This window comes from Eptatretus burgeri, chromosome 12, assembly GCF_056783735.1.
Source record: "Eptatretus burgeri isolate ZD-2024b chromosome 12, Ebu_testis_v1, whole genome shotgun sequence".
NCBI classification, from domain to species: domain Eukaryota; kingdom Metazoa; phylum Chordata; class Myxini; order Myxiniformes; family Myxinidae; genus Eptatretus; species Eptatretus burgeri.
Genome location: NC_140972.1, coordinates 72,706,862 through 72,721,312, shown reverse-complemented (window position 1 = coordinate 72,721,312; position 14,451 = coordinate 72,706,862). Strand labels below are relative to the sequence as shown.

The 14,451-nt window shown below is 41.9% G+C and overlaps 1 protein-coding gene across 2 annotated transcripts in view; it reads left to right on the top strand.

The window, feature by feature from the left end:
* LOC147015906 (uncharacterized) overlaps window positions 1–14,180 on the top strand; it is a 130,992-nt gene extending 116,812 nt beyond the window's left edge. For both annotated transcript variants that reach the window (XM_085848514.1, XM_085848513.1), the window contains 2 exons: window positions 13,202–13,316; window positions 13,451–14,180. In XM_085848514.1, coding sequence (XP_085704640.1) covers window positions 13,202–13,316; window positions 13,451–13,702 — 367 coding nt within the window. In that variant the 3' untranslated portion in view covers window positions 13,703–14,180. The remainder of the gene's footprint in view (window positions 1–13,201; window positions 13,317–13,450) is intronic.
* The last annotated feature ends 271 nt before the right edge of the window (window positions 14,181–14,451 follow it).

Here is a 14,451-nt window from a genome sequence, read left to right as displayed (position 1 = left end):
GGTCATGTGGTCTGATGAGACCAAAATAGAGCTTTTTGGTTTAAACTCCACTCGCCGTGTTTGGAGGAAGAAGAAGGATGAGTACAACCCCAAGAACACCATCCCAACCGTGAAGCATGGAGGTGGAAACATCATTCTTTGGGGATGCTTTTCTGCAAAGGGGACAGGACGACTGCACCGTATTGAGGGGAGGATGGATGGGGCCATGGATCGCGAGATCTTGGCCAACAACCTCCTTCCCTCAACAAGAGCATTGAAGATGGGGCGTGGCTGGGTCTTCCAGCATGACAACGACCCGAAACACACAGCCAGGGCAACTAAGGAGTGGCTCCGTAAGAAGCATCTCAAGGTCCTGGAGTGGCCACGCCAGTCTCCAGACCTGAACCCAATAGAAAATCTTTGGAGGGAGCTGAAAGTCTATGTTGCCCAACGACAGCCCCGAAACCTGAAGGATCTGGAGAAGATCTGTATGGAGGAGTGGGCCAAAATCCCTGCTGCAGTCTGTGCAAACCTGGTTAAGAACTATAGGAAACGTCTGATCTCTGTAATTGCAAACAAAGGTTTCTGTACCAAATATTAAGTTCTGTTTTTCTGATGTATCAAATACGTATTTCATGCAATAAAATGCAAATTATTTATTTAAAAATCATACAATGTGATTTTCAGGATTTTTGTTTTAGATTCCGTCTTTCACAGTTGAAGTGGACCTCTGATAAAAAATTACAGACCTCTACGTGCTTTGTAAGTGGGAAATCCTGCAAAATCGGCAGTGTATCAAATACTTGTTCGTGTGTGTGTGTGTGTATGTGTGTGTGTGTGTGTGTGTGTGTGTGTGTGTGTGTGTGTGTGTGTGTGTGTGTGTGTGTGTGTGTGTGTGTGTGTATATCTTCTTCTTCTTTCGGCTGCTCCCGTTAGGGGTCGCCCCAGCGGATCATCCGTATGATCCGCATAGTGATTTGGCACATGTGTTATGCCGGATGCCCTTCCTGACGCAACCCTGGTCACCTCTTACGACACAGGGATATGGTACACCTATTTTAACCAGGGTATACACCGGCCCAGTACACTGGTACTCATTTCGCCGACCTCGGAAGGATGACAGGCTGAGTCAACCCCCTGGTGTATTAATTCAGTGGCCCAACGGGGCTTGAACTCAGGACCTTTCTGGATCCCAAACCGCTGCCCTAACCACTGCGCCAACACCAGGCTCATGTATGTATGTATGTATGTATGTATGTATGTATGTATGTATGTATGTATGTATGTATGTATGTATGTATGTATGTATGTATGTATGTATATATATATATATATATATATATATATATATATATATATATATATATATATATATATATATATATATATATATATATATATATATATATATATATATATATATATATATATATATATATATAACTATATCTGTCCGTTTGAAGATTTTTCAGGTATATTGGTCAGTCGATTTTGTTATTCTGTCTGTCTGTCAGTCACCTATAGGCCACAAATTAAAACTGATCTTCACGAAACTTCACCAAGCTGTGGAGGTCGGCTCAACTGAGAAGTCGATTGATTTTGAGGTCAAATGTCATCTTGAGGTCAAATTTCTCAAATCATTTTTCATCCAATAGACTTGAAATTTGAACAAGATTTGCATATTGCCTCACTGAATTGGGAAACGAACTATTTTTAGATCCTCTTGGAGGATCTCTAAGTCTTACTCACGTTGTTGTTCTTCATCTTCTTCTTGTGGACTTTTTTTGTTTCACAGCCTACAGTTTTCATCAAAACTTCCTGAAACTTGGCATATATATGTAAAACTACCCTGCGCAGACAGTTACCATCTCCGATTTTGAAAATTCCTCCTCGACAAAAAATGTAATGACGTCAAAATATCTCCGCTAATGGAAATCGCCTATAAAATTATCTCTGAAACTAGGCAAGCTTTTTGAATTCTGTTTGTGGGAATTGAACAGGGCATTGGCAAAGATGAATTACCGCACATGTGATACATCACTATGACGTCATATCAATTTCTATGACGTCATTCATATTTTTTAACATTTTTTGTTTCACAACCCAGAGTTTTCATGGGATCTTCGTGAAATTTGCCATGTATCTGCAGAAAGCCCACGCGCAGGCAGAAACCATCTCCAATTTTGTAAATTCTTCCAAGAAAAAAAAGTTAACGTCATAATATGGTCATAATATCATCGCTAATGGAAATCGCCGATACCATTATCTCCGAAACTAGGCTAGATGTTTGAATTTGGTTTGCGGGAATCAAGCCGGGCATTAGCTCAGATTATAATTTATCGCAAACCTGATACATCACAATGACGTCATATTCGTTTTTATGACTTCATTATTAAGAGGACGAGGATCTTAGCACATTTTAGCTTGTTGAGGTCAAAAGATGAAAGGTTAACTCAAGGTCAAACTTATAAAATCAATTTTTATCTGAAAAATCATCAATTTTCATCTGATTGACTTGAAAATTAAACTAATTTCATAGTGTGACACTGAATTGGGAAACCAACTATTTTTGACATCAAAAGGTCAAAGATCAACTGAAGGTCAAACTTCTCAAATCATCAATTTCAATCTGAAAAATAATCAATTTTCATCCAATTGACCTGAGTTTTGATTAAGATTGCCAATTTTAATCTTAATAAAATGGATAATTTGATGTATCCATGGAAACCTTTGGAGAAGGGGGTGGATTTTGCAAGTATCGTGCTCTGCCCGATGTCTTTTTCATGATTGATTGTCTGTCAGTCTGTGTGCAGGATATCTCAAAAAGTTGTGGACAGATTCAGATGAAACTTGGTGGACAGGTTAGCTGCGTGCCCACGACAAATTGATTCGATTTTGGTGGAGATCCGATTCGGAATCTGGATACAACAATTATTTAATTTTTAAAGTGATTCTTCACCATTGATTCTTCACGATATAGTACTGTATAGCATGATATTTCAAAAATGCATTTGGCCCAATATGTTTTCATGGATTAGGCATTACGTGGCGGAGGTATGCGCTCTACCGAATCCCCTTCTAGTTTGAGATGAGACATCGACGAACCCATCAGAGACGGGTACCCTGCTATGTTTATAAATTCTGTCTTGTTTGATTGTGAGTTGGACCGTGAGTATGTCTATTAAATACTTATTATTGGACCTTGATTATTTCTATTAATTATCGAGTCTTGAAACGTATCTTTTCAACATGTAGTCCTTTAAAGCCCTTTTGCCTTTTCGACCTCTTTCGACCATTTTAGATCTTTTATACCCTTTGGACGTTTTCAGACCCTTTATAACCCTAAGATCCTTTAGATATGCCTGGTGTTGGCTTAATGGTTAGGGTGGTGGGCTTGGGATCCCAGGATCCTGAGTTCAAATCCCAATTTTACTGTTTAATTAATACCAGGTGGGGTTGACTCTGCCTGTCATCCTTCCAAGGTCGGCAAAATGAGTGCCAGCTTGCTGGTATACTGTGTCAGAGCGGCGACCTGTCCAGGATTGTGTCCAATAGCCAAGGAGATTGCTTTGGAAGCACCATCGTTCTGCACAGAGTATAGTCCCAATGGATGGATGGATGTATCCTTTAGATCCTTTAAGGACCCTAAAGACCCTGTAGACCCCATTACACCTTCTGTCTGAGGACCTTCTGCAGTAACACTTGATAGTCACCAGCCATAATCAAAAGGCTCCTCATTGGTAAACCACCTCAGTACTAAAAGGGTGCAAAATATAATTAATTTTATCTGTCTTTTTTTTCAAGTTCTGCTCATCTTGGTTGGTGGCATCGAAAAAAAACGGTGTTTTGACAAAAAAAACAACCTTTTGTTTTTGGTTTAATAAACAAAAATCAAATCAGAGAGCTCGGCTAATGCCTCTGCCAGTGACGTCACAGCGACGGGGTATGATTGTGAGACTTCCCATCCCAAGAAGCAGAGTGATTAAAAGACAGAAAAAGTTCTCAGCATCATTTTGGAATATAACGCAGAGAATGATGAAATGTTCTGTAATGTATGTCAGAGCTGTCTCGCATTTGGGGGGTTTTTTTTCTTCAGGCACCCAAACAATATCAAAACTACAAAAATGGGTGCCCGATGGGGCACCCTTTAAAAAACAAAGTTAATGTGGAGCCCTGTTTTCGTGATGGACTTTTTACATAACCATTTGGCCTTTTCCTTATCGCAATGATGTACAATGACTGGTCATCAACAGCATGAATTGAAGTCAATACAATGCCATGCAATATCCTGAAGCGATATCTGAAACCAAAGGTGGTTGAATATCGTTTTTTTAATTACTGAACATTACTAACAATACTCACTCCTGACAAGCTGCAAAATTGAAGTTGAATTTTTGCCCGATTGCTTTCTCTCAGGTTTAAACTAAGAAAGCTCGGCCAAGTGACAAACCAGTGTTTGATATATATATATAGATATATATATATATATATATATATATATATATATATATATATATATATATATATATATATATATATATATATATATATATATATATATATATATATAGATATATCTTCTTCTTCTTTCGGCTGCTCCCATTAGGGGTCGCCACAGCGGATCATCCGTATTATCCGCATTGTGATTTGGCACATGTTTTACGCCGGATGCCCTTCCTGACGCAACCCTGGTCGCCATATATATATATATATATATATATATATATATATATATATATATATATATATATATATATATATATATATATATATATATAGTTATATATATATATATATATATATATATATTTATATAGTTATATATATATATATATATATATATATATATATATATATATATATATATATTTATATAGTTATATATATATAGTTATATATTTATATAGTTATATATATATATATATATATATATATATATATATATATATATATATGTATAATGTTTCTGGGTCATTCCATGTCAAATCAGCCAAAAAAATGAAATTCTGCGGTGACCCCCTCAGATTTTCCTGAAAAAATTCTTAAAGCTATCAACATATGTGAGGAAGGTTTGCCAAGTTATAGCTCAAAATTCCAAGTAGTTTCCGAGATATGGCCCTACAAACACCCGAGGGGTGTTTCGATTCTGGCAGTCGCGAGTTGCAGATTTGTATCTGAAGCATTTTTGGAGGGCTATATATTCTAGAGTTTTACAAACAGAGTTCTAAAGATTCACACAAATGGTGCCTATTAGTGAGGCTTTTAGAATCTGACATCAGAAATGTTCTACTTAAAATACTTTTTAAGATAAGTACTCTCACAAGTAGTTATTTGTAACATGCAGTCAAAAAAATTTGAGTTTTCAAATTGCTACCAACAGTCAGTTTATTCATCATGAAGAATTTTGTTGCGTGATTTACATAATCTAGTGATTGGATCATTTACACAAGAAAACTGAAATCTTTTGGAGCAAAATCTTAGGTGCTTTCGGTGTCTGAACTTTGCTCCAGACTCAACGACACTGAAATTTACCCCGGTTTTACCCCAAGTGTTCACCATGTTGACAGTTACACAGCTCTTTTAAATTTTTGTCACTTAAAGACATACATAGGCAAACTGTGGTTGAAAATTCAAGAGTTGTTCTCAATCCCTTTTATTTTTAAACGATTTTTATAAAGGTCCACTATTTAAAAAAAACATGTTCGATGAAAGATGTAGAATAAAAGCAATAGGTGTGCATGTGTAGAATAAAAGCAATAGGTGTAGAATAAAATAAAAGCAATAGTTGTAGAATAAAAGCATATATATATATATATATATATATATATATATATATATATATATATATATATATATTGTTGCGGATTCGCGCCCGCCGGCGTGCGAACGGCCACGTAATTCGAATCGCGGCACGTCGCCCACCGGACGGACAATCCCGTCGTGACCCTCTCGGACTAACGCCGGGAACTAGTCACGGGTGGGCCGTTCGGCCTCACCACGATCGTGCCAATCGGCCCCCCGCGTGGGATAGGGTTGCTCGCCAAATTCGACCTACCTAAGTACCCACACGGAGGGTAGACCGGGCGATCGCACCTTGCCGCAGGTCGACTTCGGACACGGGCCACTTTAAGCGACCCGTTCCGTACTATCGGGATAACCGAGCGGTGTTATCGTCAACCTCGACGGTTCGATTAATTATTGGGCGTTTTTAGCCCACGACCAACCCTTTAAGTGAAGTAAGATGGAGATTCAATTAAAGAAAAGAAGAAGCGAAACGGGAAAAACAGTTCAACATAAAGCACATTTATTCCGCGGCAAACGGAAAGCACACATATACAATTTCAACAATTATGCACCAAAAGCAAATGTAAAAGTGACACGACAATTCTGCACAAAAAGCAAATGTAACAAAAGTGACACAATGCAGATCTACTCCCGACTACCGAGCACACGGCAACACTTATACAGTTTTACTTCACAGACGGCGCCGACAACACATATACTCAAAGCAAAAGAAAAAGGAAGGGGCCACCCTCAACGATGAGGGGGGCAGATGGGCCTGGGGCCGAGACCGCGTCGAGCCTACCCGGCTGGTGATGAGCCGCAAAATGGCGGCGGCGCCCCGACTCCGCGGGCCTCGCTGGCACTGCCTGGAATGGGGTGGGAACGGGGCCCCCTTCTCACACTATCTCAGCGCGGGGGGAAACAGGAGGGGGTTGTTGATGCTCGGGGGTGGGGGAAGAGGATATCTGGCCGGCTTGGGTCCCGCGACGAGCGACTCCACTGTGACCTCGGTCGCGTTACCGGCCTCCCCTCTCCGCAGCTCCCCGACTCTGACACGAGCGCAGACCTCCACAAAGATTCTTGGCTTCTCCAGCCTCTCCGGACCCCGACAGACACTCTCTCGACTGATTTCGCCGCCGCCACAACTCTCCAACTCTTTCCTCTTCTCAACTCTTCAACTCTTCCCAACTGCCTACTCTTCAACTCTTCCCAACTTCCCGACTCAACTCTTCTCAACTGCTCGACTCTTCAACTCTTCCCAACTGCCTCGATTCGCTCCGCGCTCGGTGCTTTATAGTGCGACAGGAGAAATCATATGCAGATTTTTGGATCAGGAATGGCTCGGGGGCGGAGCCACGCTCCCCCATTGGACGGAGGAAAAGTGGGCGTGAATCATTCTTGATCCGCGAATCTGCATATAGTGATTATACTCCGACGCGCCTGGAGGCGGGGCCAAATCGCCCCTCGCTCGCTGATAGGACGGAACAGAAGTGGGCGTGAATCATTCTTGATCCGATTTCTCGGAAAGGCTGGTGTTTTTGCACCCGCTGCTCGGTGCGCGCCCTGTACGAGTCCAGTATCGGTGCCCACAAGCGGCGCGGGAATGGCGGTGATGCGATGGTTGCGAGGGCGAGTTGTGACGGTAAAGGTCGTGGCTGTTGGCGTTGCTGTTGTTGTGAAGCGGCGTTGCGGTTGGTGGTTGGTGTGTGAAAGCGGTTGTGGAGAAGGTGGATGTTGTGAAGGCGGTTCTGGAGAAGGTGGCTGTGGTTGTCGAGATGCGGTTGGTGGTGGTTGTGGTGGTAGTAATGGCGGTTGGTCCAAAATAAAGATAGTAAAAGAAAAACGGATATCTAAAAGGGTCGCAGCCCGAATGAATGACATTTATTCCCTCTAAACAACGGGTTTGGGCTACTACACATATACTTACAGGGATATATCTCATCTACGGGACCTGAATGGTGGTTTGCGAATTTCGTCAACCACAACAATATATTTGTATATTTTTCCTGATAAACAACATTGTGATTATTCACATAAATGGCTTGAAAAGTCATATCTGCAGTGTTCCCTTGTATTTAATCTGCAGTGCTTTGATCCTTATTGTATGTGGAATGCTTGAGAGCAAGCCAGCCTCTTTAAATTCACCGAAGTGTGATCAATGCATGCGAATTGATAAGCAACACTCCAGCACCTCTTCACTAAATTCTTCAATAACCTCATTATATGATTTCAGATGAGTCGGTCAGGGATTTATCACACAGCAGGTATAACCAGAGACATCACAAATTTGCCTTTTTTACCCCTCTTTTGGGAGGATAAATCAAAGAAGAAATGAGATTGATTTTTGGAATCTGATCAAAACTGATGTGTTGCTCTTACGACCAGGCCATTGTACTGAGTATTGATGGTTATGGTAGGAACATACACGAGGCGAGCAGAGCGAGTGTGTGGGGGGAAGGGGGTGGGGTGGGGTGGGGGAGGGATTCAGCGAGAAATATACAAGATGGTGACCTGATGAATGAGCTTCTTATAAATGTCAGCGTGACTGCCATAAATCTACTACTACTATTACTACTTTTGTGCCCCCAATCATTCCGACATTGTGGCATCCACCACACAAGGTTTTTGGCTACATACCCCTCTCTCCTGACCATCCTCTCTATGCCCCACTTCTCTCCAATCTCTCTCCACCAATTCCATCCACATCAATTTTAGTCTGTCCGTTCTCCACCTGCCAACCGCACCCATGTCAGACCTGCCTGACCACCCCCCCCCCTTTCCCTCCTGAGCACATGACCCAATCGTATAATTATAAGAGATGGAGATTAAATAGTGGGATTGAGAGGAAACCATCAGCTGATGCAATTGAGCAGCTTAAAGAAAAATTGGCTGCTCTTCAGAGAAGGAATTCTGCCACCAACTTCAGATGATTATTCTGTGAAAACTGAAAATGCCCGCAATGTTTCAGTTATTGCCCAATCAAACAACCTTTGAGGAGCTACAGGATTTGAAACCAAACTCCTTTGAGCAGCAATTGATGAAAAAGATGTTGTAGCTGAAGAAAAAAATGAATACTTCACAGTGCAGGCTGATGTATTTGATGCATCACCTTACTACAGAAATAAACACTTGTTGTAAGTATAGTGTTTGTAAAAAGTTTTTTATCCTGGAAATAAATTAATATATACTTTGAAATTTACTTAAATTAAGAAACAAAATCATCTTTTAAAATGAGGTTGTGGACCATGATGGATATTGTGTAGGCAAGAGGACCAAATGGCCTTCTCCTGTGTCCCAGCTTCCTTGTATTTTACCCTGCATACGCGATGTGTAAAACGGGGTTAAGCAATTTGTTCATTTTGTCAATCTGTTTCCAGACGTCAGTCTATGATCGAGGAACTCAATTTCAATTGAATTTTATATTTTGAACACTGGAGAACATGAATCTGAACAGGAACCTGCAGTTTCGCCATATTTTGCTTCTAAAATTCGCAAAATGTATGAAATCTCATCTCTATCGTGCATGTGCAGAGATTAGTAAGGTAAAAAAAAATACTCTGGCAGTCAAACAAAATTGGAAATAATTCCAAACAGGAAACTTACTGTTTTTAGGGACCTTATAAAAGGCACGAATAACTTATGCAACATGTTAGAAAAGGTGGTGCTACAGACGGTGCATCAACGGTGGTAAACATCCGGAATTTTTCTTTTTTCCCCTTCAGCCTTTGGAACCTTTATTTTATTTTATTTTATTTCAATTTAATTACACACTTCAACACTAGAACACAAATTGCTTTCTTGGCACTTTCAAAAACCTGTTTGGCAGTACATAGGCAAAACATTTATACTGTTTTGTGCCCTGAGGGCAGAGTCACTGTGATATTCAGCATTGACTGTTTGTTTTGTGCAAAACGCATGCGAACAGTTGAAAAGGACTCTCGATGTCCTTTTTCTTAAAACTGTGCGGGGATAAGTTGTTCCACGAACTCTCCAGTTAAGCTCGCCAGAGGAGAGGGTATTGCATTTGGGTTTGTTTGTTACTTGGGAAAAACATTTTTGGTCAAGTATGTTGGTCTGTTCCGTTTGTCCGTTTGTGTGTTTGTGTGTCGGTCTGCTCGCCTGTAGACCATACTGCTCAGCTGATCATTCTGAAACTTTAGGAGATTGTCGGTAACATCCCTGCGACAGTCTATCGACGGTCAACGTGACGTCAACGTCGGCCAGAACGTCAACATAGGCTGAATTTCTAAAATTGCCAATTTTCAACCGATTGACTTGAAATTTGAACAGGATTTTCAAAGCTCAATGAATTCAACCACCAATTGTTTGTGAGGTCAATATCTGATAAAAGGTCGACAGAGGCCAAAGGTCAACTTTGGTGTGATTTCTAAAATCCCTCAATTTTATTCATATTGATTTGAAATTTGAAGAGGATTTGCATATCAGATCACTGAATTCAACTACCAATTATTTTTGAGGTAAACATTGGCCAAAGGTCAACAACATAGGTGGTAGAATATCTAAATTCATCAATTTTCATCCGATTGACTTAAATTTGAACAGGATTTGCATATCAAGTCATTGAATTCAACCACTAATTGTTGAGGTCAAAATGTCAACAAAGGACTAATTTCTAAAATTGAGATAGGGCCAATAACTATCTACCAGAATACCATGATATATCAAAAAGTTGTGGATGAGTTATGACAAAATGAGATGGATGAGTTGGTTAGGTGACGAGAACAAGCAAATACAATACGTAAACTGCTCAGCTTTGCGGAGGTACTCGCCCTAATGAGTGCCATTCTACCTTGTTCTGTTTTGCCAAGTGATGCTCTATGAGGTTGTTTTGTTTGTTTGTTCCCCTTCCCCCCCCCCCTTCTTCCTCCAATTTGTTTGCCTGTCTGTTTGGTTGCACAGAGTGTGTGTGTGTGTGTGTGTGTGTGTGTGTGTGTGTGTGTGTGTGTGTGTGTGTGTGTGTGTGTGTGTGTGTGTGTGTGTGTGTGTGTGTGTGTGTGTGTGTGTTAATTGCATTAAACCCCTTATAACCTTTTAACCCTAAGACCATTTTGAGCCTTTAAACCCCTAAAACCCTTGAGAACCCGACCATCCTTTGAGACCCTTGAGAACCCGACCATCCTTTGAGACCCTTGAAAACCCGACCACCCTTTGAGACCCTTGAGAACCCGACCACCCTTTGAGACCCTTGAGAACCCGACCACCCTTTGAGACACTTGAGAACCCGACCACCCTTTGAGACCCTTGAGAACCCGACCACCCTTTGAGACCCTTGAAAACCCGACCACCCTTTGAGACCCTTGAGAACCCGACCACCCTTTGAGACCCTTGAGAACCCGACCACCCTTTGAGACCCTTGAGAACCCGACCACCCTTTGAGACCCTTGAGAACCCGACCACCCTTTGAGACCCTTGAGAATCCGACCACCCTTTGAGGCCCTTGAGAACCCGACCATCCTTTGAGGCCCTTGAGAACCCGATCACCCTTTGAGGCCCTTGAGAACCCGACCACCCTTTGAGGCCCTTGAGAACCCGACCACCCTTTGAGGCCCTTGAGAACCCGACCACCCTTTGAGGCCCTTGAGAACCCGACCACCCTTTGAGGCCCTTGAGAACCTGACCACCCTTTGAGGCCCTTGAGAACCCGACCACCCTTTGAAGCCCTTGAGAACCCGACCACCCTTTGAGGCCCTTGAGAACCCGACCACCCTTTGAGGCCCTTGAGAACCCGACCACCCTTTGAGGCCCTTGAGAACCCGACCACCCTTTGAGGCCCTTGAGAACCCGACCACCCTTTGAGGCCCTTGAGAACCCGACCACCCTTTGAGGCCCTTGAGAACCCGACCACCCTTTGAGGCCCTTGAGAACCCGACCACCCTTTGAGGCCCTTGAGAACCCGACCACCCTTTGAGGCCCTTGAGAACCCGACCACCCTTTGAGGCCCTTGAGAACCCGACCACCCTTTGAGGCCCTTGAGAACCCGACCACCCTTTAGGACCCTTTAGACCCCTAACACCGTACAAGAACCTTAAGACCCATAACACCGTACAAGACCACTAACACCATACAAGACCCTTTAAACCCCCAACACCCTCCAAAACCCTTTAGACCCTCAACACCCTCCAAAACCCTTTAGACCCTCAACACCCTCCAAAACCCTCAACACCCTCCAAAACCCTTTATACCCTCAACACCCTCCAAAACCCTTTAGACCCTTAACACTCTACAACACCCTTTAGATCTCTAGAGACCCCTAAAGCCCTTTAAGACCCAATGCACCCTTTAGAACCCTTAGACCTCTAAGACCCTTTGGATCCTCTTCAACCCTAAGGCTCATTTCTACCCTTGAGATCTTTACACCTTCTCGACCTTATAATACCATATAGAGTGTAGACCCCTTTGACCTTTAGACCCTTTGTAGATGTTTTAAGACCCTTTCATCCCCTTCAGATCTCAAATTACACCCATTATACCTCTTAAGACCCTTTAGATGCTCTTGACCTTTTCAGACCTTTGACCTTTACACATTTACAAATAGACTATTTAGACCTTTCATTTGCAATCAACGACCTTTAATTTAATACATTTTTACATTTATTTGCCACACAGAGTACACCACACAAAACAAGTCCTCGTGAGGGCCTGCAATCTCTGATTGCTCTCTCTTGTTGGCCTGTCTCCTGGGGCACAGCGGCAGACGGGGTTTTGCAATTGCGTGCGTGCGTGCGTGCGTGCGTGCGTGCGTGCGTGCGTGCGTGCGTGTGTGTGTGTGTGTGTGTGTGTGTGTGTGTGTGTGTGTGTGTGTGTGTGTGTGTGTGTGTGTGTGTGTGTGTGTGTGTGTGTGTGTGTGTGTGTCCAGGCCATAACTTTTTTTTACCATTTGAGCTTTTGTCATCAAATTATCAACAAAGCTTTAGTAAGAGAATACGAAGAAGACAAATTAACAAGTTGGTCAAAAGGTAAAGGTCAGCATCACATAAAATCGTTAATTTCCATCCAATTGACCTAAAATTTAAAGAATTTGCATATTGGCTCACTGAATGGGTTCACTAATCAAAAGCGAGAAGCTGATTGCTTTTGAGGTCAAAAAGTCAAGGTCACCTAAAATCGTCAAATTGTTTTTTTTTGCAATTTATTTTGCTATTTTTTGTCATGTTTAGCGTGTGGAAGAAGACTGAATACAAAGCAGATGCGGATGGGCTTTGCGTTTCCGGATGCTTTCTAGTTTTCGATTGCTTTTGGTTACTTCTGCATGGAATTTTTAACATATCTCAGTTTTCATTTCTTTTCTTTTTATAACTGTTAATGATTCAGTTTGAATGGATGGGTCCATGTGGAAAAAATTAAATTCCATCAGGATTTATAATGTATTCCAATACATTCTTTTTATTTCATTAACCCAACCAAATGCTTCCCTTAGATCCTACGACATGTCACGCTTTCTCTATCAGCAATGCAAGTTGAGCTCCTTAAAGTTCCCCACCTTTGCTCGTCGCTGGATTAATGTTCGAAAGAGCTTTTCCCGATTTGCAAAGGTAACAATTTCACATTTCTAAAGTCTCTAACTGTTGCTTTTAAACATGTCAACAAAATCAAAATATTTTGAGTCTTTGCTTGCGGTGCCGCATCTTGCTTCACGAGGGTCTAATTGGAGTACTCTGTCTGGCAGGTTCCAAAGAACACGGTACAATTGAAATGCATGCTTGAGAAGTTTGGACTGCAGTTTGAAGGCCGTCCACACTCGGGCCTCGATGATGCTAAAAACATTGCGCGCATCGCTCTAGAACTGGCAGATCGTGGCATGCAACTGCTGCCCAATGAGGCCTTGGAGATGGACAAAGATCTTGGGAGGATTGTTTCTCTTCAAGGAGCGGAGCAACTTCAACCAGTGCCTTCTGTTCGCTACCCCAAATCACGATGATGTGCAAAAATGACATGAAGTGGGCCTTTTAGATGATGATGATGATGATGATGATGATGATGATGTTTGATATTCATTTCATTGTTGTTTACTATGAAAGCAAAATGGAGGGTTTTCTTTGTCAATTTTGGCCGTTGTAAACGCGTCACGAAGCTTTTCATCGTTTGACAGTTCATCCAAGGATGTCATTAGTTCTTTAGCATGAGGTGATCCAAGATGTCACTTGTCCCATGTTATTTCAATGGAAGATATGTGCAGTTGTTCTGGTGATTATCCGAATACAGTACCAACTTGTAAAAACTTATAAAACAGCATTTGCATTTTTATACTGGCTTTGCCGATCTATACAGCTTTGTTAGTAAATTAAAGTATACACTCGGTGTACAAAACATTAGGAACACCTGCTCTTTCCATGAAATCGACTGATCAGGTGAATCCAGATGAAAGCTATGATCCCTTATTTATTGCACCCATTAAATCCACTTCAATCAGTGAAGATGAAGGCGAGGAGACAAGTTAAAGAAGGATTTTTAAGCCTCGAGATGTGGATTGTGTATGTTTGTCATTCAGAGGGTGAATGGGCAAGACAAAAGATGTCAGTGCCTTTGAACGGGGTATGGTAGTAGGTGCCAGGCGCACCGGTTGCGTGTCAAGAACTGCAACGCTGCTGGGTTTTTCATGCTCAACAGTTTCTCGTGTGTATCAAGAATGGTCCACCACTCAAAGGACATCCAGCCAATGCAGTCCAG